This window comes from Scomber scombrus, chromosome 6, assembly GCF_963691925.1.
Source record: "Scomber scombrus chromosome 6, fScoSco1.1, whole genome shotgun sequence".
Taxonomy (NCBI): Eukaryota; Metazoa; Chordata; class Actinopteri; order Scombriformes; family Scombridae; genus Scomber; species Scomber scombrus.
The window spans coordinates 15,728,359-15,751,183 of NC_084975.1; the positions used below are offsets into that span (position 1 = coordinate 15,728,359).

Consider the following 22,825-nt stretch of genomic DNA (forward strand, 5'->3'; position numbering starts at 1 on the left):
TAGTGAGAGATTTTGAGGATTTTTTTCATTTGACACCCGTTCAGTCTTCTGATTACTTCCTAAAATGCAACAGGCTTGAGAGCTTTAGGGGAAATGACATTGTGCGTGCATCTGGCTGTTAACATGTTCTTTGCCTTGAGATTTTTTTTCACAGTCTTTAATTTAGTCAAATATACAAAGCTGGCCGTTGCAATCAAGGCCTAAGCACTTGTAGGAAGGGGCTTTAGAAACATAATTAAATGGCCTGAGTGAAAGCATACAGCTTTGGATACAGAGTGAGAGATAGTAAGAGTCTGATACATGGTTGTTTTGAACATCAATGACTGAAAGAGGGTGATAAAATGATAGAAAGACAGATGAAAAGAGGGAACAGTGAGAAAAAATGTGTCATGCGACTAGACTAGCAGGGATTATTCACTGTTGTCTAGTAAGAATAAAGCACACAGGGCTGGAAGTCAGTGTCTCACTATATCAACTCATACAGAGGATGTGTTTCAGCAATTAAGGAAAGGTCTAACCAAACTATTATTGTCTGTCCACAGCATGAAGAATAGGAGTAAAAGCAGAGTTGATGATAAACCAGATCTTGACCTTTTCAGTAAATGTTGCTTTATATGCAAGAGATTCAACAAAGCAAGCAATCAAAATATGTGAAGAAAAGCAAGAAATATCAAAATGTCTACTCCTTCCTGTTACTCTAAGGAAGAGTAGCAGGAAGAATACAGGAAGAGTAGTGAATGTGGATGATATGAGACAACAGACAGTCCAGGGTGAGAGATGTGATTTTGGCTGATCAGACTTTGCAACACAGTTTTAATTTCACCACACAACACTGATTAATTCTGTACTCTGTAGTCTCTCTCTCTCTCTCTCTCTCTCTCTCTCTCTCTCTCTCTCTCTCTCTCTCTCTCTCTCTCTCTCTCTCTCTCTCTCTCTCTCTCTCTCTCTCTCTCTCTGTGTGTGTGTGTGTGTGTGTGTCTTTATGTAAGTGTGTCATTATGTCTCACTTCATGCTGTCTGTCTGTGTTTCATGAATCACAAACTCATCCCAACTTCAAAAATGTTGCCGATCATAAAATAAAGTTCATATGTTAATTAAAGATAGGCTCATTTAAATATTGTACTTTTTACATAAGAGCAGTAATTATTAGTTACTTTACATATTCTTCTATATATGCATCTATATCATGGTGTTACCTTCACCAGCTATTATACTAAATTGCAGCATCAATAATACCAAAATTATTATCAAGATAAAATCATTTTAATACAATATAGTAATATAATTCTGTGTATTTTTACTTTTGTTTTTTACTTTATTGATATTAAATATGTAGACCACCTATATCAAATTTTGAATGCAGAACTTATACTTGCAACTGACTACATTTTAATATTTATACTTTAACTTTACTTTCTTCACTTACCTCACAGAACTGGCACAATGTAAAATTAGTTTTAAAGTGCAGATTTTTGAAATAGAAAAAGAAGAGGACGAATGTGGTTTTACTCCTCAAATGTCAAAAAATAAAATACTTTTGCTAAAATATGGGCTGCTTGTACCTTATTATTATTATTATTATTATTATTATGCAATACACTGTTTGTCCACTAAACGGCACTAAAGAGCACTCACCCATGGTCATATGACTGCAACAAACCTATAACCCACCTCTGGTGTTCATGCATGCCATCCGTTGTTTGTGTGTGAAGTAAACTGCAGCTAATTGTGGACAATATAACTATAATGTAGACTTATAGACACGTGTGTACACCTACCACGTGCAAATAAAGCTAGCATGTCAGAGAGGCACCGCGCGCTGCCGTCATGGATGTCTAAGAAACAGGAAACAGAGAAACAAAAGGAGCCGCTGAAGAGCCGCAGAAAGAGGAACGCTGCAAGGTAGCCCACGTTAGAAAGAAAAGTCTGGATTTTATGCTTAATTTAAAGTTTATTAAGTTACCAAGGTTCGCACTTGTATGTTTTCAGGGCTGTTTTCTACTGTATGAACGAGAAAGAGCTGACAGAAGCTGCTGTTTCATATCTGACCAATCGTGCCTGCGAGGATCATGTGACTCTCCATACTAGCCAACAGGTGGCGCTGTTTGCTCTCTTTTCTAACCTTTGAAATGTTCCCATACTGATAAAACTACTTTGAAAGACCCAGCTATTGATGTTACTGACATACTTGGGTCAATACAGAAATTAAATGATACATCTGAAAAATGCAAACAAATATCTAAAAATGTAATGTTAATGTATCATGGGAACATCTAAATACATCTAGATATTAGTGGAAACTTTTGACATCTACATGTATATTTAAAACATCTTGTACACTTTAGTGGTATCTAGCAGAACAGACTTGGCAGAAATGGAATATGATGTTTATAAGTATGTTAGTGTATAATCCCTGAAAATAGGAATCACTTTGTATTGTGTATCTACATCTGGTCCTCTTCCACAGAGCCCACCATGTTATACTGCCATGTTTACTACATTAGCCCAGAACGGACAAACAAAACACTGGCAGTAGAATCCCCGCTAGATGCCACTGAATCCTACACACTGGTCCTTAAAGTATACTTTAATAATAACATCTCACATTTTCCATAGGATCTACGAAAATGCATGTTATTCCTTGTAGCAGTGATCATAACTTGAGTCCTGTCCCCACAGGTTGAAGATAAGACAGGAGACACAACTGTGAAGATGAGGGTGAAAACTGCCGCTTCAAAGACGATTGCAGAGCCGGTGATGGAAGCTTTAGAGGAGGAGTCGTTAGACTGCGTCGATGCTCAGGAGATGACATATGTTTCGGAAACAGACTTGGACATCACAGAGGTGCAAACTGTGCCGTACACTGAGATCCCTCAGCACCAGGGGTCTGAGGGTCAGAGGTCAGAACCAGTTCAGGATCACAGTGGTCCTGTGAATGCTGGACTGCAGGCTGAGAAAGGAGAGACACAAGCACAGACACCTGAAGATGCAGTAGAGGACGATTCCCTTCGGCTTGTGCGGGAAATTTTTTTCACCTAATAATCGAATCTGTTGAATGCCACTGAAATGTTTGCATTTAGCCCTGCAACATTTTTGCACCCAAGGGAACGTTTTATCTTAAAAGGAACTGATGCACAATTTAAGAATTCACATAACAATCAAAGCAATACTAGCTGCAAATCGGAGAACCAAGCCTTTAATTTGAGATGTCTCTGTGATTTGTGATGTGCTGATGCACTGAAATGAGGCGTATGTTCTGGTTTATGTGCAAGTGATGGCATCTAAACCACATTTTGGTGGGACAACTCCATTTAACATGTTACCAAGTGGTATCACAAAGTCTGCGGCCCATTCAGTTACATCTTTTACATCCCACTGTATCACAAATGAAGCAGTTTCTGTTTGATTAAACTGTGCTAGGACACTGAGCTAACATTACATATTTAAAATGTAGTAAATTCCCCTTACACAGTTAATACAGTGTTTTGTGGTCAGACGGATTATATTTGTTCATATGAATGTTTGAGCGGAAGTAATCCAGGACACTTTTGAGGTTGAGTTTAGTAAGTAAAAGCTGATTATTTTGCACTGAATCTGACGCTGCCATTAGTTGTGGTAGTGTTACAGCCTACATCATCACAGAGGTTTGGTGGTTTAACCAGAAGACCAAAATTCAAGCTCATGTGTAGGCAATCACTTTGCTCGCTGAAGTTTTAATGAGCAATTGAGTGGGGTCAGTGAAGCAGCTTCAGGTTAAATCCTTACACTGATATTAATCTGTAAGATCATAGAATATACTCTAATATTTAATTTACTCTGAAGTTATGTTCACTGGACATTGTAGTGAACTTTTGTCACTTTATTTAAAAAGATTGAAGTAGTACTTATTTTTGTGTGCATTCTTTTAATATATCCAAAAAAATAAAATAAATGTTTGTCCTTGAACAAGCAGCATAAAACTGATTGTGTGAACTCCAGCTGTCAGCAATAACTTCCAGCTTTGTACACAGTTTTATTCTCATAAGCACCTGTACACCAGCTGTGCATATTAGAGAAAGCAGGCCATATTTCTGTTTTTTAAGGAGATATTTATTTACTTGGCTGCCACTTTCACAAACCAGTTTGTCTAGATTTAGAGAACACTTGTGCAAAAGCAGATTCAGTTTGTTCCAGCCGATTTAACAACAGAAAGGTACACTAAAATAGAGTCTTATGTAATAATTCTTTGCTTTGACTACTGTTAAGTGAAAACATCTAAATAAAACGTAACAACATTGTTTAGACCCATCGATTCCCAGTCAGAAAATAACCTCCTCCCTTACACAGGCAACAGTGCTGCTGTGATGGCCAGCTGAACCTCTTCACCCACACAGATGTAGAATGAGAGGGACGTGTCTTCCAAGCCTTTCATTGACGAAATTGCCAATATATTCTGTATTTCTGCTTGAAATTCATTCACTTCTGAGTATAGTCATCAAGAATAATCCTTTAATAGTAAGGTTGTCAACTGCTCAACATAACATACTTGTGCTTCATCAATATATCACAGATTTAATATTCAACCAATAGTGGTTGAACATGTTTAAATTATGCACTGATCAACTCTTAAATCACTTGCTTTAAGTGTTTAGTGACCGTTTCAAACAAATTCAGTCATTTCCAAGATGACAATTATTGATCATTTAAAAGCTGCAGTGATGTCAAGTTTGGTTGAATAAAGCAAATCCTAGTTTAATTATGTGTTGTCTCATTTTTTTGTTAACTGAGAGGCAAACAAAGAGACGCAGTCTATTGGGTCCAGGAAGTACAGTTGTCTGGGGTTTAGTGCACGGCGCCGCACATGAACGCGCTCGACGCGCAGCAGCGTCTCCCGCAGAGCTGTGCTCGGCTGCTGCACGCTGCCACACACTGCCACAGACACTTTGACGTGCGGACTTCTCCAGGTCGGGACAGTCTTTAACCGTATCTACTTTCACTGCAACGCAAAAAGTTTCAAAAGGTTGGTAACACATTGGTTCCTGTTATCTATATAAAACTGCAAGTTATAACCTGTGTTGTTTTTACTTCTGTGCACTTTGGACAGTTTTAACAGTTTGTTCAGCACGAGAGGGAGGCGGGGTCCTCTGCTCTGAGTTTCTTTGTTCGATTTGCTTTGACCAGCAATTAATAGTAATTAGCACACTGACACTGTTTAATTTCATTCTAATTGGGTTATTTCTCATGTGATTGTGGGAAAATGCGTCGGGACAGCATGAGATGTGAGTATGTAGAGCGGTGGCAGTCAAGACAAACACAACTGGACTAAGGTGTGGTAGTTTTAGAGTATAATTAGAAAAACAAATACTACAACAACAAAAGGAACCACAAAATATAATTTTCCTTTCAGAAGGGTGTTCTGTCAAGTATTAAGGCTAAGTGGTAGACGCTTTTCCAGTGCGCATGTCTAAACTCTTTATTTGATTTCTCAGGAAATTGAGACATAACAGCGGAATGCAATCCAAAGCAAGCAACCAAACAAATTATTTAATTAATATTTGAGCTCCCGAGAAACATAAACTGTACCGAGACGCTCATCTCCCGAGTCTGTACACACACACACTGTAGCACATGCAGTCCGGGATGAGCTCAAGAGTACACAGTGTACCAAAACACTCAAGCTTGAATATTTTTGGTCAACCAGTTTGGTAAATCTTGAGGACTCAAATAATGTTTCTTTATGTAGCATTTATTGTTACTGTTACCTTGAACATTGCATATTCATGAATTTGGAAGAAAAGCACAATGTGCAATAACTGCAGCAAGAGGAAATTTGTGTAATGTTGAGCTGAGATTACTTAAGTTCACTTTTAACCACTTTTTAACCACTAGAATAGATTTTGCTAAAGTAATATTATAGTAGTATAGTATATATAATAAAATATAGTAATATAATTTAAAATATTCATCTGACATTTGTGTAATCATCCAGATTCAGGAATTTATTTTGAAAATGCAGTTTGATCCCCAGTGAGTAACCTTTCTAAATGTGCAGGCTTTTTTTCTTCTCATTTTGAACTTCTGTACAGGTTTATCATGGGAAACAGGTTCAGCAGAAGGCGGGATGTCCCACTCAACAGTGCTGAAACTGCTGCCACTGCACAGGAGGCTGCAGAGAAGCCAGCGACTACACAACCAGAAGACTCTGGGATGACAGCAACTCAGGAGGCTGTTCAGACAGAAAATCTAGATGTGGTGGTGGGCCAGCCAACTACACCAGTGGCATGTTTACCCACTGAAGAATGTGTGGCAGAGTATAAAGAGGCAGAGGCTCCAGCTGCCCCATCCCCACTGAATGATGCAGAGCCAGAGCCTGAGGCAAAGGAAACCCCAGCCCCAGTTCAACCAGAGCCTCTGGTCTCAGTCAGCACACCCTCACCTCCAGAACCAGAGCCGGTTGCAGAACAACCACCTGTTGCAGAAGCTCAGCTTGCTACAGAACCAGCCCCAGAACCTGTTCAAGAACCAAAGCCAACCTCAAATCCTGAAGCAGGTGTCGAAGCTGTCCCCGAGCCAACCTCAGAGCCAGAACCAGCTCCAGCTGTGACTCTGGAGCAGGAGACAGACCTGCTTACCCAAGAGTCTCTTCCTGAGCTAGTGATATGTCCACCTGCTTTGGTCGACTTGGGTGCCCCTGATGTCACTCCCCAACTTATCGACACTCCTCCAACCCCAGCTCCCATCCCCATTTCAGTCAATACAGATGAGCTCTCAGACATCCCAGCAAGTGAGGAATTCCAAGATGGTACTGAGGCTACTGTGATTTCCACTCTTGAGCCAGAAAAGTCTGAAGAAACATCAGAATCTCTGGAAATGCCGATGGAGGCGGAGGCTGCAGGGAACTTGGAGCAGATTGTGAGTGATGTCAACGAAGAAAGTGTTAGTGGACTCCTAAAGCACTTAGAGCTGACAGGAAATGACCTTGTCACTGACCTCATTCACAGTGATGTCAAGATCCCAGATGACACTCCCATCGTAGACATAAGCACCTCCGCTGAGCTGATGTGAACCCATGGAAGAGGATTCAGAAGTGAATGGATTTTTTTCTGTGAAACGCCCTAAACCCCTTACATGAACGACCTGCGAACATGTCTCCCCCCCCCCCCCCCCTCAACTTCAGTGGCCTTATAAAGGCAACGCTTTGTTTTTGTTCATCTTCATATATTTTTTGGTGGTGCCAAATGAACTCTGGAACAAATTGCTGTCTTGTCAATTTCCACAAAACTACATAGTGATACATTTCTGATTTTTGATACTTATATGCACTCAGTAAGTGTGAGGGTAGGGAGCACAGGGGCTACGAGTGCATTGTTGGACAACGGAGATCTTCCTCATGCAAATTCACCAAACAGAAATTTCTTTAAGAGAAACATACCATTTTAAAAGCCCATACAGAAAAACTGAAGTGTGAAATTTTTAAATGTTCATAATGATCATGAGCAAAGGGGAGAGTCAAAGCTTTTTAAAAATGGATATGTGAGTGTACAGTTAATGCAAAAAGACAGGCAAGGGACAGTAGCAATGCATCTAAAGATGGAGACAGGACATGATTAACACTAGAGCAGGGCAAGTGTCCACTGAACATGTATGTCTCATCATACTCATGTTTGGATTTTACAATATTCCTCTAACAGAAGCAGAGGATCATTTTGATTAGTGGCTTGCTTGTGAAAATAAAAAATATTTCACACGTTATGGTTATGCTGTTTGTTTTGTCTTTTTAACCAGAATAAACATTAGTTAGCATGTGTTGAAGTGTTTTGAAATGTAAATGGGGAAACAGAGATAAGATCAAGATTACAAGTTGGCGTGCTCCTTAACATTTGCTGTGAAACCACAAAGTTACAGATACCATCCCATTTCTTTGAATCTAGATTTGATTAAACTGGCATAAAAATAAATGCAAACCGTGGGTCTGCTAAATGCACACATTAGAGCAATTTGAGCTTTCTCCATTGCAAATCATTTTAAACAACATACCAGACCATGTATGAGACACAGTGTGCATACATGGAAATGATATTCCATGTATGCGAAACACAGCACAGATCATGTAAGAGAGACAGTGCCTTCTCATAGTCTCGTGGGAGAGAGGACGAGAGGGGAGGGGGGAGAGACGAGGCCACATTCTTTCCAGAGGAAGGAGGTTTTCGGGGGGCCTGGGTCAAAAGTCTTCAGTGTGACTATGTTTCAGTCCATGAGAAATCTGCTCCTCACATGCCTCTCCCACCACACACTCCCTGCCCTCACTGCATTGCTATCCTAACATATTGACAATCATAGTCAGTGGATTGGTATGAGAGGCCACTTATGCCTGCCTAAAACTGAACAATTACTATTAACTTTGCCAATTTGACAGGAATACCACCCAATGAAGGGAAGGCTATTCTGCGATGTAATGAAGATGTACAATTGCTCCATTTAACTAGATTTTTCCCCAAAAAAGAGACAATAATCTGTGTCAGAGGATGACTGTGGTGCACCACATGTCTTTTTCCAGTTCCATAATCCATAATCCCATTTAGGTTTGCATCCAGAAAACATTTTGTCTCGTTCAGCCACACCTAACTTTAACAGCCTACGCCTCAGGGCATGGCAAACGGGTAAGTCCCATGGTTTTGGCAACACAGAGATGAGTCCCCCTGGAGTGGGAGAGGCACTCTTTAGACAGTGATCTCAGTCAAACTAGCCTTTGGTCCAGCATACAGTTAGAAGACCGAACTGCTTCATGATGCACATCGAGAATAGATAAGCAGCATGATTTGCACTATTTGTGATTCCTGTCATACCAGAGGCTTTCAGCTCAATAAACAAGACTGCTGGACTTGAGTCCCTCCTCTCCTTGTTGATTTCCTGTCTCTCTATGAACTCTGATGGTCAAAGCAAAAAAACTAAGACAAAAAAACTTTGTGTTTGCTTCTGTGACACCCGTGTGTCAAGGAAGTAACACAAGGGGGGCAGGGATTGTGCATTGTATGCCTTTGTTAGATACTGATAATAGAAAGAGCAACAGAGGGCCCAGCTGGACACAGACTAGGGATGATGCAGTTTGTGGTCTGCGTCTCTGTACATCTCACTTAATGTTTTAGCACATAACTGCTGAACCGGATGTTGCTTCTTCAGAGATTCTTTGGTTAAAGTCACATCTGTTTATACAGGCAAAGCCAGTTTTCAAATGTTTGCAAAGTTTCTAGTATCATCAAAATTGGTGTGCAACAGATTTGATCTGGACTAAGAGAGTGATACAGAATCTTTATAAATGGTTGAGGCTGAGTGCTTTTACTACCATCATTCATTGCAGTGAAATTTGTCAGAAGTACATGTCACAAAAGCAAAACAAATCTGGCAGAATTCATCTTATCACAACTCCAAATATTTTCTGATTTAATCTCCCACAAACATAGTCCCAAGTGGCACTCCCTCCTATGAACAGTGACATTAACTACAATTGTTGTTTGTAGCTAGATCTAAAAAAGTAGAAAATCATATATGTCTGTTTAAAAGTACATGCACAGAGAAGATACCAACACAGAAAGTCAAACCTGTTTTAAGATAGAACAAAAGCAAACAGTAACTGCCAAAAGGACTTATAAGTGCTGCAGAACTATTTTTTAAGACACAGCAAACGTTGTACAAAGGAGTGAATATAAAATAAATACTAAGACTATGACATATTATATGTAAGTTTATGTAATGAATGCTGCATTGGATTAATTAACTATCAATGCAGTGTGGAACTGGGTAGAACGAAGGCCTTTTAGATCATCAAAGCTGTTCATTTATCAGTGGTCCAGGATCTCTGGACCAGGATTATGCACAGCCAGCATCCTGGTCATTAGCTTTCTAGAGGCAAAAAATAAGATGTCAGTCAGACATTTAATTTCAATACAATTTGACAGTCATCATGAGAAAACAACTACCTTATTTCAAGATTTTCTCTTATTACCATGTGCCGCTTGTATTTCTTGGCCAGGTCAACATTGGTGCGTCCAGGGTGGAAGGGGTATGACCACAAGATAGAGTTCCAGGAGAAGCCATATTTCTTCACACCGGACAGCAGGTGATGCAGCTCCTCACGGCTGAAGTCTTTCCGTTTCCTTCGCTAACAACAGTAAGAAGGTAGCAGATTGGACAGTCAGTCAACTTGGTTAGAGAGTTTGCTTAATGGGAGAAACAACAAGTGCATGATGGATGCATGCTGGATATAACTAGAGTACTTGTTCCCACTCTTCTGTGTACAAGCTATCTGACTGCTGCATGACTTGTGCTGAATAACACTCACCAATAAACACAAATGCCACATAGCCAAGTTACTAAGGATCTGCCTATTCCCCCCCCCCCAAGTAAGGACAAGAAAGAATTTTAAAACTGCATACAAGTTTTACAGAGCTGATTCAATCTTGATAGGAAAATGTGTTTGCAAAACATCCACTTTTCATTTAGTTATTCTTGTTCAAAACCATCTACTGCATAGGTCATCTACTGTCATTACATGTACTATTTGTGTGAATGTTAATAGACCATACTGGTGGTTCTGTACATTTAAGCCCATTACCTACAAGTTACATTAAAAGTGCAGTGTGTATGATTTAGTGCAATCTATTCAGTTGGTTGCAATACCCCTCCCGAAAAATAAACCTGAAAGGCCCTTTTTTCTATTTCTTTTTCACTTTTTTCATATTTTTTCTCAAGGTCTCATCGCACGTAACAAAAACACAATGATTTTTAGTTTCAAGTCATTCTACACTAATTAAAACAATGTATATATATGAATATTATATTCAATTTCTTCCAAGTCCGTTCTGCTAGATGCCACTCAATTCTACACACGTAACCTTTAATTAGGGCCCGAGCGGCGACTGCAAGTAGCCTGGCGAAAGCCCTATTGAAATTGTAATGTTTATTATTATTATTATTATTATTATTATTATTATTATTATTATTATTCCGACATTTCGTGCCCCAATTTCGCCCCTTTCCCAAATGCGAAAATGCTTATACTTTTGCACGGACGTCCGGCCTCATCCGAAATTCGATATTTTTGGGTGGTCGCACATGGTCGACGCAGAATGGCGGAATAGCGCCCCCTACAAAGTCCAAAAATGCCCATAGGGAATTTTGCTAACTTTGTCCTATGCTCACAAAATTCGGTACACATATGTATTATACCCACATATGCAAAAAAGCCTCTTGACCTCATGACCTCAACCCAACAGGAAGTCGGCCATTTTGGTTTTGATTTTTCCCGCCTAAAATTAACTCCTCCCACAGCGTTCGCCCGATCAAGTTCAAATTAAGTACGCAACATCTCCAGACCTAGCTGAGCTTAACTTGTGCTCTGCGCATCCGTAGGTCAAAGGGCGTGTCTGCCAGGGCTCAACTAACTTTGGCGTGCTCGCCATGTACATACGAGTGGCTCTCACGTCCACATACTTCATCCAATCAGCTTCAAACTTGCTGGACATGATGATGGCTCCGCCCTGAACGTCCCGATATATTAACTTCCCACGTAACTCATAGCGCCCCCCGGTGGTAACAGGAAGTTAACTAAGATTCATTAAAATTACATACTTTGCCCCATCAACTTCATTCAGAACCAGTTGGTGAAGCTACATTATGAAGACCATCAATTCCTCGCCATGAAAATACGTTTGGCTTTTTGATGGCTTTATTGAACTCGTATCATCATGAAAATTGGTACACAGGTCCAGGGTGCCGACCTCAACGTCTCCATTCGCTCATAGGCGATCTCACTCGTGTCGCCCCCTAGTGGAAACAGGAAGTGCCATATTTTACATCATCATTGTGCGATTTCCACAAAACTTCACATGTGTAATCACTGTCCCACCCTGAACGCAACCGCTTGTGTTTTGTTACACTCTACTGCCCCCTGGTGGATGAACCATCAACCTCTCATAACTCCTTCATGCTTTGTCCAATTCAATCCAAACTTCACATGACTGATGAGTGGCCGCCCTGAACACACCAGACCACACCAGACCACACCAGACCATATGTGTAACTACCTGTGACTGCCCCCTACTGGATGAACGAAACATTGCATTTTTGGCCTCCTTCCAGGTTTTTCTCACTTTCTGCTTCACGCCACAGCCCCGCCATGCCTCAGGCCCCGCGGTGGCATGGGTGAGCGAGGGCCCGCCATCGCCGCTTGCGGCTTTAATTACTTCTAATAATTCTAAAAGGCATGTCAAATAGTTTTAAAATTGATTTTTCAACATCAAAGCAGCAATTGGTTTCAATTAATTTCATTACACTAAGAAAATCAACTTTAAATATGATGTCATGTCATCTAATTTATGTAGTTACATTACTGCTGCATGGTTCAGCTGCTGCACTTTTTCTTTTTCTTTTTATATATTCCAGCTATTGTATTCAAGGACACTCTGAAAACTCAGCTGCTAACCAGCAACTTTTTATAATGCAAGACATTTTAAGACATTCATGTTGTTTTCAGTTCCTGCATAAAGAAATAAATGCTACCAGTTGTTCATTGTAAGAGATTATCTCAAGCCAAGTTTAGTTCACTGTTATATTGCATTGAAAAAAACAAGAAAAAACACTATAATTCTTGAACTTTTTATACCTTAGGTAACGGCTGCATTTGTACTAGCTTGAGGAGATGCAGCACCAAAAACCTACAGCATGTATCAAAAAGCTGTAATTGTATGGCATCCATAGCTCACAAATTATTTTCAAGTTTTGTAAATATATGATCCCACATTCAAATATCTTTTCATTGTGACTTCATTGTTGCTGGGATTTCATAATTTTGCATCAGTGTCAGTGTTTGCAAAGTGCACAGGCACTGATAAGAGGAAGCAGAACTAAATGATTTTCAGAAATTGGGTAATTTGAAACTCATTCTACAGGAACTGATACTCAAATGTCATCGCTACTTATTTTACATTTCCTCCCTTTACTCCTCAAATATTTTTTTAACTCGTTAATGAGCTGCAGTATAGTTTCATAGCATTAATAACCTGTAGGAAAACCTTGCAGGCAATGTAAACATCCATTGATACTTTTTTGACAGAAGACATTATTTCATACTCTTACACTGGAACAAGACTCTCTGCTAGCTTTTAGCTGATCATCTTGTACATGATGTCCATCATTTCTCCCTCGTTTTCTTTCTGTATTTAAAAGAGGATAACAGTCTGAGTTTCTGTGTGACTGTGAAAAATACAGACAGAGGTTTTACATCTCATTCTGTTACCCAAACAGACATCAGCTGACCTCAGATTAAATATACAGTAAGTGAGAGTGAGAAATGTATTCCTCATTAAAGTTAAATTACATCACCTGTCACTGCTAATGCAGCTGCTGTACAAATAAAAAGAACAGAAAGAGAAGAATGACTGATGAAGCAAAGAGGAAGCAAGTCAATAAAATAAAAGGGTCAGCTTTACAGAGGGAAGAAGAAACGAAAACGAAAAAACATCTGTACTGGGCAGAGAAAGAATGAAAATGTCAACAGTGCAGTGGAAGAAAAAATATAGATTGTGGACTTTGAATATTTCACACAAAGCGAGCACTGGAAAATACATTTGGCTGAGAAAAATAAAGACAGAGTAATCTCTCCATGACAGCACATAAAGAAGGTTGATGCTGGACTTCACTGCACAACTGTGCTGTAACACCACTACAGTTTTTTAGGCTACAAAATAGGCAACATTAATCAGAAGAGAAAAAGGAGGTAGATGGCAAATACTACAACATACATATACATTGTGTGTATGTATGTGTGTGTGTGTGTGTGTGTGTGTGTGTGTGTGTGTGCGTGCGTGTGTGTGTATATCTGTAACAAATAGTACATGTACTATAGTGTATGTAATGTAAGTACAGAAAATGCTAAATAACAACATGGAACAGAGTAAAATGTTCTTCCTTTCAACAACGTCACTGCTGTAGCACAAAAGCATTGGTACACACCCTTTCAATCTTTCTCTCTCACTCTCACTCTCACACACACAAACACACACACACTGTGTTACACAGAGTGTGAAACAGCTTAATACAGCTGTGCTGCTCTGAACCAGCTCTGGCCTGCACTGTGAGAACACTGGCGGCAGTTCAACATTCCTTCTGTTCTTTGGTTTGTCTGCTGCCAAGAGCACACTGCCGAGGACAGCTCCCACCACAGGCTCTCAATAATGACATTCTCACACACACACACACACACACACACACACACACACACACACACACACACACACACACACACACACACACACACACACACACTTAAAAGTAATCTACTGTAAATAAGCATATCTACCTTGAGGCGAATGAGGCCTTTTCGGGGGAGCCAAATATCGACCTGAGAGGAGAAGTGATGGTAGCAAGGCTGCTGAATATGCCAAATACGAAAGACAACATCACTAAATGATATGTCGCTGCTGTAACTTTACACACATACCAAATGTCTCCGTTTTAGCTCCTATGCGCAGTGGAGTCAAAGTTATGCCTGTGGTAGTTGGAAGTAAAAGACACCAGAATTACACATTGAGAAATATTGTCAGTATGACAGCACACAGACAGAATTACCATTTAAATCTTGTTTTCAGGAACCCCCTTTTATAATATCACCAGTGATACGGAAAAGACTTGGCTTGCATTGTAATAAAATACAGCATTGCATAATATTGCTTTACGATTTACTGTCGTGTTGTTATGTATAGGCAGACTCATTCTCACTGTCATTTAAAATAAAATTGTGATAAAAAACTGCATAAACACTTTACCTTTGTACTTTTTCCAGTGGTGTACTGGCTGGGAGTTCTTGGCTTGCCCTGTGTCTTTACGCAAGGGAGTCAGACAGGCCTCTTTTACAACAGAGAACAAATCAGAAGTCAAAGACAATACTGTGTATTTCTTACTCAGGTTATTAGAGCAATGAATTTGAAGTAACAGATAATGAAAATAAAATTGTTTTTTTCCATAAAAACTGTTTGGATCAACAGCAACATGCATGACACACATGTACTATCTTAAACTTCTCTCATATCACTACAGAGGATTTTGCATTTATATTGACTGGCAATTTAGTGATGCAAGATTGAGTTCAATCAATCAATCAATCAATATATACTTTATTGTCCCTGAAGGGAAATTTGTCTTGGACTCTGAGTGCTGAGACAGCTGCCGCCATAGTTAAACAGAACAAAGAAAGTAAAAATAAAAGTAAAGTTGCAGGAGTTTACAAATGCAACCTTCAAACGCTTGTTAATCACCATAGGTCATAACACCTATGACATAGCACACAGTGAGTCTTTAATGTAGCCCACACCCTAGTTTAATTATTTGCAAACTACATCTTCCTGCCAATTGCAGTACAGTATACATGCTGCAGTGACTGGTTAGCTATTGCTAGGTTATAGTGAGCCTAGAAACAAAATGTAAAACTTTGAACATATATGTTGCTATTCCTGTATCCACTTTATTTGGTGAGTCCCCAAACCCCTCAGTAGTCTCTTACAGCGATACATAAGGCATTGCAAAATGAGTGAAAATGGGTTAACCAATGTATGACACCCTGCTGATAAAAAGTTTTGAATAATGTATTGTTGTCTTAATACAACATAAAGAGGGCATACATAGAAGCTGACCTGCAGTGACCGGTCAAGTGACACCTGTGCTATGTACAGTAAACCTAATGGTTTTTCTGGGCCTTTTTCTTTGGAAATGGCTTTACTTGGTTTGTTAGTTGTTTTGATATGATATTGAGGTGTGAGTCCATAATCCTGTCAATGCTTTATAAGACTATTGGTATGGCTTGAATGTACTCTTTGACTAATCAGATTGAAAGGCTGGACCTACACCTGTAGATACATTAGAATTTAGTAATTTCAAACACTAAAGCTTAGTACCCCTCCAGTTTTCCCTGCTCCTCTGTGGCTCTGCAGCTGACACTCTCTTAGGTTTTGGGTCTGTCAGCTCTACAGCGTTGTCCTGGTTCTCTCCCCTGAAGAGAAGGTTGCAGTGATGAGTCCTGAAGCGCTCTGTGGCCTCTTGAAGGACCGTGTGCATGTCACAACTGTGATGGCAGGTGCTTAGGAGTGTCGCAAAAGTGCTACTGGTCACCTCTTCAAAAGGTAACACGCAACCTTAAAGGAGAGAAAGAAGACGATTAACTGCATTGAATTAACTTATGAAAACCCACTGATGGCTTTAAACCAATCTAATTAAATGATCCATTAAAGTTTATAAATATAAATACAATCATAATTGTTTGAGTGGCAAAAAAAACTAAATGGGCCAACTTTGGTATAACTCTGGAGCTGTTTTGGAACAAGGGATTAAAACATTTACTATGTTCTCCTTGGAAAATAATTACGGACAAAAGAAGTAACCAAGATTCTCTGGACCCAAACAATCACCAAAGCCAACAGCAAAGAATTCTGGTTTATTTTTCATATTAACTTAATTTCAAATAAAGTTGGAAAGGAGTCACTTCTGTGCTTGTTTGGGCATGTAACACAAAATGAAAAGCATTTCACTGAGGTGGTGGTGTTTACCTACCTGCACAACGAACATGACTGAATGAGTGTTCCTCCACCACTTGACTCATGTCACTGTCCGCTAACTCTGAACATAAAAACATGTAACCTGAGTAAACATGGGTGAAACCACACATCTGCTAAATGCAAAAATTAAAAGCAAAGTCAGTGGTGCTCATAACAGTCTGCTAAAAGCATGAAGCTGTGTCTCTTGCTGCTCTTACTCTCAGTGCCTTTAATTTCTTTTGGTACATTGTGCCTCAGTGGTGCTGGGAGCTTAAATAGTTGACTAATGAAAAAACAAAACAAAAATGAATTATGAAAGCCATCATTTCATTTAAGCTTATCTAAAAAACAAGTAATCAACACTGAAGACCTCTAGTTACCTGTCTGCTGTATGTGACTCTCTGCCTCCCTCTAGTGATCGTACATGGGAAGACTTTAGGGCTCCAGTACCCTTGCACACTGTGCACCTCACATCCCCTCCACTGGTTTCAGCCTTCTCTTCTTGAGCACTTAAATTGGAGCTGATGTTCCTTATTTCACTGTAATTGTCTTTCTTTATCAAGTTTCTGAAAGTTTCAAGTTTAATGTTGTTGTCACCTCCTGGCCCTACATACTTAAGACTGCTGCTCTCTGTACATGCTGTGGGGGCAGTTTTAAACCTCTCCACATGCTGCAGAGTTAGAGGCAAGGCTGGAAGATGAGATGGTTGCTCTAATCTTTCAGTTGAAGTTAGTAAGTCTGTGTCTTCCTGCTCATCCTCCTAAAAAATAAACATAAGCACAATGCAAAAACTAAGTCACAATGCTATGTGCTGATAGGTTCTCAGTCATTTGTGTAACTGCATGTCTCACCTTTGCCTGTCTCTTTTCTAGCAGGTCAATCCTGCGCAGTAACTCTCTGGCTGAGCTCCTGAAGCCTTCCATGTTTGTAAGGGGTTCGACATTGTCAAACTCTCTTTGTCTCGATATCAGAGAAGGCTCTCCCAAGGACATGGCTTCACAGACACAGACAACAGAAATGACGACAGCTCCATACTACACTACTACTATATACCCATGACTAATTCATCATTAATTATCTATTTTGAGGTACTGTAGCTCATGATGATGGGCCAGAATGTATCTAAGTATTGATGTGTTCATGTATTTGCATTATGATAGTGACAACAGTGCTTTGACTTACTGGCCTGTTTGCAGGTCTGTAATATGAATGTGGCAGCCTTCCTAACCTCCTCATTTGTGTCTTCTGTGAGTAAAGTTATGATGAGTGGCAGACCTCCACACTGCACCAACTGGGATTGGTGCTCTTCTGCAAACAAGAAAATACATGCAGTTATGAGAAATGCTTGGATTATAAAAGATGAAGATATAATCTCAGGGACAGAAGACTGCTGAATTACAGCAGCACATGAAACTATGTAGTAAGTGCTTAAAAAGTAAAGTGGGAAACAACAGTAGAAGAAAAAATCTGATATAAACATAGTGCAGTCTTACGTGAGGCCTCTGTGCAGTGGCCTAAGGTGAGCAAAACTGAGGGCCTGTCCTCAGGGTCAAGGTTTGGGCTAGCCAGCAGGGAGAAGAGGTGGGAAACCACACTATACTGAGCCAAACCTGAAGCAAGAGTGGCTACAAAGAATAGATTGCGAATAGAGAGACAGTTTAGTTGTTTAAGTGAACGGTTAATGCGCATGTGTGGCTGTGTTTGTGAGTGCAATACACACAGTTATCGGTGATGCATGCTGAAAGAGTCTTGCATATTGTGACAGAAAGTTGGCAAGACAACAAACTTGTCTCTGTCCCAGAAGCTAGACGAACCAGTACAAGAGTGAGAGTTTCCAAACCCCCGTAGGCAGAAAAACTCTCCTGAACACAGGCTGCAAAAAAACAAGTTGGAAAACGAGTTGAGAATTAAATAAACTGCCTTTCAGTGTAATTTTAGATCATTTAAATAAAACATTGAAAATCATAAGTTTGGCACAAGCAATTACACTTTTTAAACTTACAGTTGTTGGCAACTGTCATTGCTATGAAGGAGCATATGGGTTGAAAAATCTCGGTGCGGGGCAGAGAAATCTGAAGCCAGGTTTGTATTATGGGAAAAGCTGCAACACAGATACGCTGACCCTCCTCTGGAATACAAAAGAAAGACATAAGCAAAACCTTTTTTTACCTGTTTTTCCAGATATACACACACATATACATACAGTATATATATATATAAAATACTGTATTCTTTTATTCAACCCGAAAGTTGTTTTCAGAATGGTATGATCCCAAGTACAAAGTAGGGGTTTCACAACGCAATTTTTTTTTTTACTAATAACCAGGTATCCCCAAGTATCTGTTGGCCAGAGAGAGAGACAGAATATACAGTATTGAGCTGTGTGAATACTGCAGTACTGCAAAGCTTAATTGCTTGGTACAAGGCATAGATACATCAATGTCATTACCATTCTGAGGGTTGTTGACACTTCCACAGAGAGCACTACACACAGATGCCCAGAGTTGGTAGGTTTGAGTAGCATTAGCTGCTCTCAATGTAGCCTCTGTAGAGAGGGGAAAAGTGGTCCTGCAAAAGTATATACTATTAAACTCAGACGTACGTGCTTACATAAGCGAGTTTTTTTTTTTTTAAATCAAAGAGCTCTGCAGAGCCAACACTGGCTTAACATTGCAAAATACCTAAAGAGGTCCAGCAAAATGTCCAGGCAGCCGGTATTTTGGGCTAAAGTCTGTCCTGCTTCTGCAATAGCACAAAGACACAAGGACCACAAAAGTCTGAATCACAAAAGCAAGGTTACACAAAAAACAAAAATAGAAAATGTCATGTAAAGTGACAAAAGCATGCATATAAATTGGACAGCTGATCCTCTAGCTTTAACTCATGTCAGTGGAAGAGCTTTGATCTTACTATTGTTTGCTACCAACACAGACAGCAAATAGACAGAAACTCGCTTCCGTGTCAGTGGTGTGTCCTCTTTCATAAGCCAACCAGCAACTTCGACAAACGTCTCCTTCCTGCACAGAGAATGTTTGCAGTACACTACCAGAAAGAACAAAAGAAAATATGTTAAATATGTAAAACTGTTATTCACCTTAAATTAAATTGCATTTCCATTGTAGTGAAACTATTAACAAATGATTGCACACAGGTTTGTTTTACACGTATCAAGCGAAAAACATGTGCCCCCTCTCAGTTCAAAGACAGCATCCTTTGAAGCCACACTTCACACCTAAATATTTCAAAACAGGTTGACGAAGCTGCCATATGTTTGTCCTTTGCAGCATTTAGTATCCCTATCTATTTATAGTGGCCAAGCTTATACTTGTACTCAGTCTAACCAAACGCAATTTAAATTGTGATCTATGTAAGACTGGACATGTCTCATTTTGGGAAAGGTGCAAATTAATCTTGGCTCATTCACTACACAACTTCTCAAACTGCAGCCTTTGAATACGTTCTGTGTATTGTATCAGGTACACATCATCACACCTACCATTAGCTTCAGCTAAAGTGCCAAGTGTAAAGAGTGCAGTCTCCTTAACGTCTGAATGAACAATGTTGGATTTGGAGAGGTTATACACAAACGTCACGCCTCCCATTTCTCTCAGCAGGTCTGCATTATCCTCTGAAATAATGAAAATTGAATGTGAAAAAATCAAGTCAATGTACTATACTGAATAAGAATGACTATGGAGCTACACTATAGGATGATTCGCGTTTATAGGAGATGGTTATGGGCGGGGACATGGTAAGCCTTTGCCACTGATGGTTAACCATTACCTCTCTTTTCACAGATTGAGTGAATGGTGAGAAGGGCTTGCTTCTGCAGATCAGGGCATTTCATCTGAAACTTCAGGCACTCAAGCAGCAAACTGAGATCTGTTCTTATGTCTGAAAGCAGAATGTATTTAAATCAATAACTTCCTTCCAAATATAAACAACATAAGTAAAAAGTAAGTATCAGTATTACTTACTGTTACGGCTGCTGGTGCTAACTACCGTTTTATCCATTTCACTCTCGTAATGACTCAGTGAAAACTCACTTGGTCTAGGTTACAGTCTGGCTAACTTAATATTATAACATCTCTTGTACCCCACATTTAGCTAATCTAGCAGGATAGTTTTCTAATATCCTAAAGACTGCTATTTTCCCGCTGACTATAAAAATTAGTTAAATATGTAATGTTAATGTTAGCTAGCTTAGCTTAACTGCTCTTTCAAAATACTTTTCGTCAAGTTAGTTTCCGAACAGGAGTGCCTCCCACCTCTCACTGACTCTACAAATGTTCCCTAACAAGATTAGCTGACATTAGCCACTGCAGTTTGTAACTGAGGTCAAGTAAGCCGTCTTTGGCGAAAACCTGGTCAAGCCAGCCGCCACATGGATTTTGATGCGCGTTTTTCGGGTCGTTTTGGTAAAATTTAAACTACTTATGGAAGACAGTAAAAGTAATGGATAGTATTTGTTCAAGTGGTTTACAAGTAATGTCCAGCAGAATAATTTACTGATGGACTTATTATAGTTCTCTATGAATGGCTAATTACTTGTAGAATTAATTATTATATAAAAATGATTGTTCGAAGTACTGATTAGTGATAGTATTTGAAGTAAGCACCCGCAACACATGTACCGTAACAAAACTAAAACGCGCATCTACATCTTGACATTTAATAACCTGAAGTTTATTACACGGGACCGTTGCTGTTGGAAAGTCGGCGCGTTACCATAGAAACAAAGCCGTTGCTGCGTTCAAATCACACTGGGTGACTGGGAAAGCATATATAGGTAAATAGCAATTTGTTGATTGTGTTTTTTTAAGAGTAGACAACTGGCTCACTACATTTGTAAATAATTTTCATACATTTAAATTATCTCCCACTTTTCTTCCTTCTCCCAAAACCGGCGGGACACTGTCATGTAATGTCACACCTCAAGAGGGGCACGCTGTTATTTCTTTTAAAATTATTCATAAATGATTATTATTTTATCAATTGTATTTTACTTTGGAAGAATGTTTGCTCTCAGTCTATCCTGCTTAAAAAATAAACTTAAAAAGAGATTCAAAAGACACATTGATGTGAGTTGTCGTTTTTGTTACGAATGTCCAGAAACTATTTATTTTGGCATAATGGCATTGCCCATTTGTGAAGATATTCTGGCAAAACCTTTTTTTATTGTTGAAAATATTGATGAAAGTTTTAATTTACTTTGGAAGAATGTATTGTTTGGTCTCGTGAAAAATTACAGACAGAAATATAATTTGTACATGATACATCTTATTATTATAATGGCCAAATTCCATATCTATAAACTTACATTTACAGTTAAAAAAAACGTGCTTTATTGCATTTAGCAACGAGATCAAACAATACATTAATTCAATTCAATCCTCCCTAATCCCAAAAACTGTAACAGGTCCGTGTATCATTCGTTCTTTTGATATTCATTTGAGGATCCAAAATTTAAAAAAAAATAAAATGTCTTGTTGAATGTGATACAAAAAATGGAATTTACGCTTTGTTTTTCAGACTTTTGAAATTAGGCTCCGGTCAAATAAGGAAAATTAACAAAAACGGTACCGAATTTGTTTTTTATATTCAAATGTTCCAATTTCCGTGGCCCGGAAATAATTTATTGACATGTTCGGATGAGAACGGGCGCATGCACAGACTCACATTGAACTTAAAAGTTTGCAGGGACGTTTGTTGACGTCCCACTGCGTGGCAATCCCAAAGACTGTTAAAATGAATTAAAGAGAGCTTGAGTTTATGGCAGTTTGTAACGCACTTCTCTCCACAGATAGGCTGAATGTGTGCGCGTAATAATGTTCAGAGCTGGGCAGCGTTTCATCAGAGGCTTTCCCTGAGAACAGCACCGTGAAGAATTTTCACCTGCAATCTGTTCCGTTTTATGGATCTACCCACAAAAGATTTTGCGCTAATCTGCAGCTGAGAGCAACACGCAGATGGCTGTATGTCACAGCTGGCTGCAACTTCATACAGCAGCTGAAATGATAACTAGGCTACATATCCAAACTGAGAAAGAGGCTGTGCGCATTAGGCACTCGGTACAGCAGTAGTAACTTCATTAACACCGGATCGATCAGGATCTGACGGTGATTAATATTCAATGTTCTGCTGCACATCTACAATGATCAGCTGTTACACATAGACTCAGGTTTATACGTGGGTTGAGAACAGCTGAGATGACTGAATGGTTCACAAGGGCTTTCCACATGTCCGAGACCATCGCAGCAGG

General features: G+C 39.4%; 2 protein-coding genes across 2 annotated transcripts; one reads left to right on the top strand and one right to left on the bottom strand.

Annotated features, from left to right (window-relative positions):
* The first annotated feature begins 4,927 nt into the window (after positions 1 to 4,927).
* Positions 4,928 to 7,722, top strand: LOC133982199 (uncharacterized). Its single transcript, XM_062421146.1, has 2 exons — positions 4,928 to 5,000; positions 6,067 to 7,722. Exon 2 carries the CDS (start codon positions 6,074 to 6,076, stop codon positions 7,043 to 7,045), a length of 972 nt encoding a protein of 323 aa, XP_062277130.1. The 5' UTR covers positions 4,928 to 5,000; positions 6,067 to 6,073; the 3' UTR covers positions 7,046 to 7,722.
* Positions 7,723 to 9,641: 1,919 nt separating this feature from the next.
* On the bottom strand, positions 9,642 to 20,461 carry terb1 (telomere repeat binding bouquet formation protein 1; the record flags this gene model as incomplete). Its single annotated transcript, XM_062421490.1, has 18 exons — positions 9,642 to 9,880; positions 9,984 to 10,139; positions 13,115 to 13,191; positions 14,337 to 14,408; positions 14,803 to 14,883; positions 15,928 to 16,164; positions 16,580 to 16,645; positions 17,014 to 17,323; positions 17,415 to 17,557; positions 17,746 to 17,871; positions 18,057 to 18,188; positions 18,284 to 18,436; positions 18,566 to 18,691; positions 19,013 to 19,131; positions 19,245 to 19,305; positions 19,474 to 19,605; positions 20,060 to 20,191; positions 20,347 to 20,461. Coding segments are annotated over 18 exons (2,271 nt in total), but the record flags the coding sequence as incomplete, so codon positions are not given.
* Between the last annotated feature and the right edge of the window lie 2,364 nt (positions 20,462 to 22,825).

Coding starts and splice junctions, on each gene's coding strand:
- LOC133982199 (XM_062421146.1), top strand. CDS start 6,074: ATGGGAAACAGGTTCAGCAGAAGGCGGGATGTCCCACTCAACAGTGCT.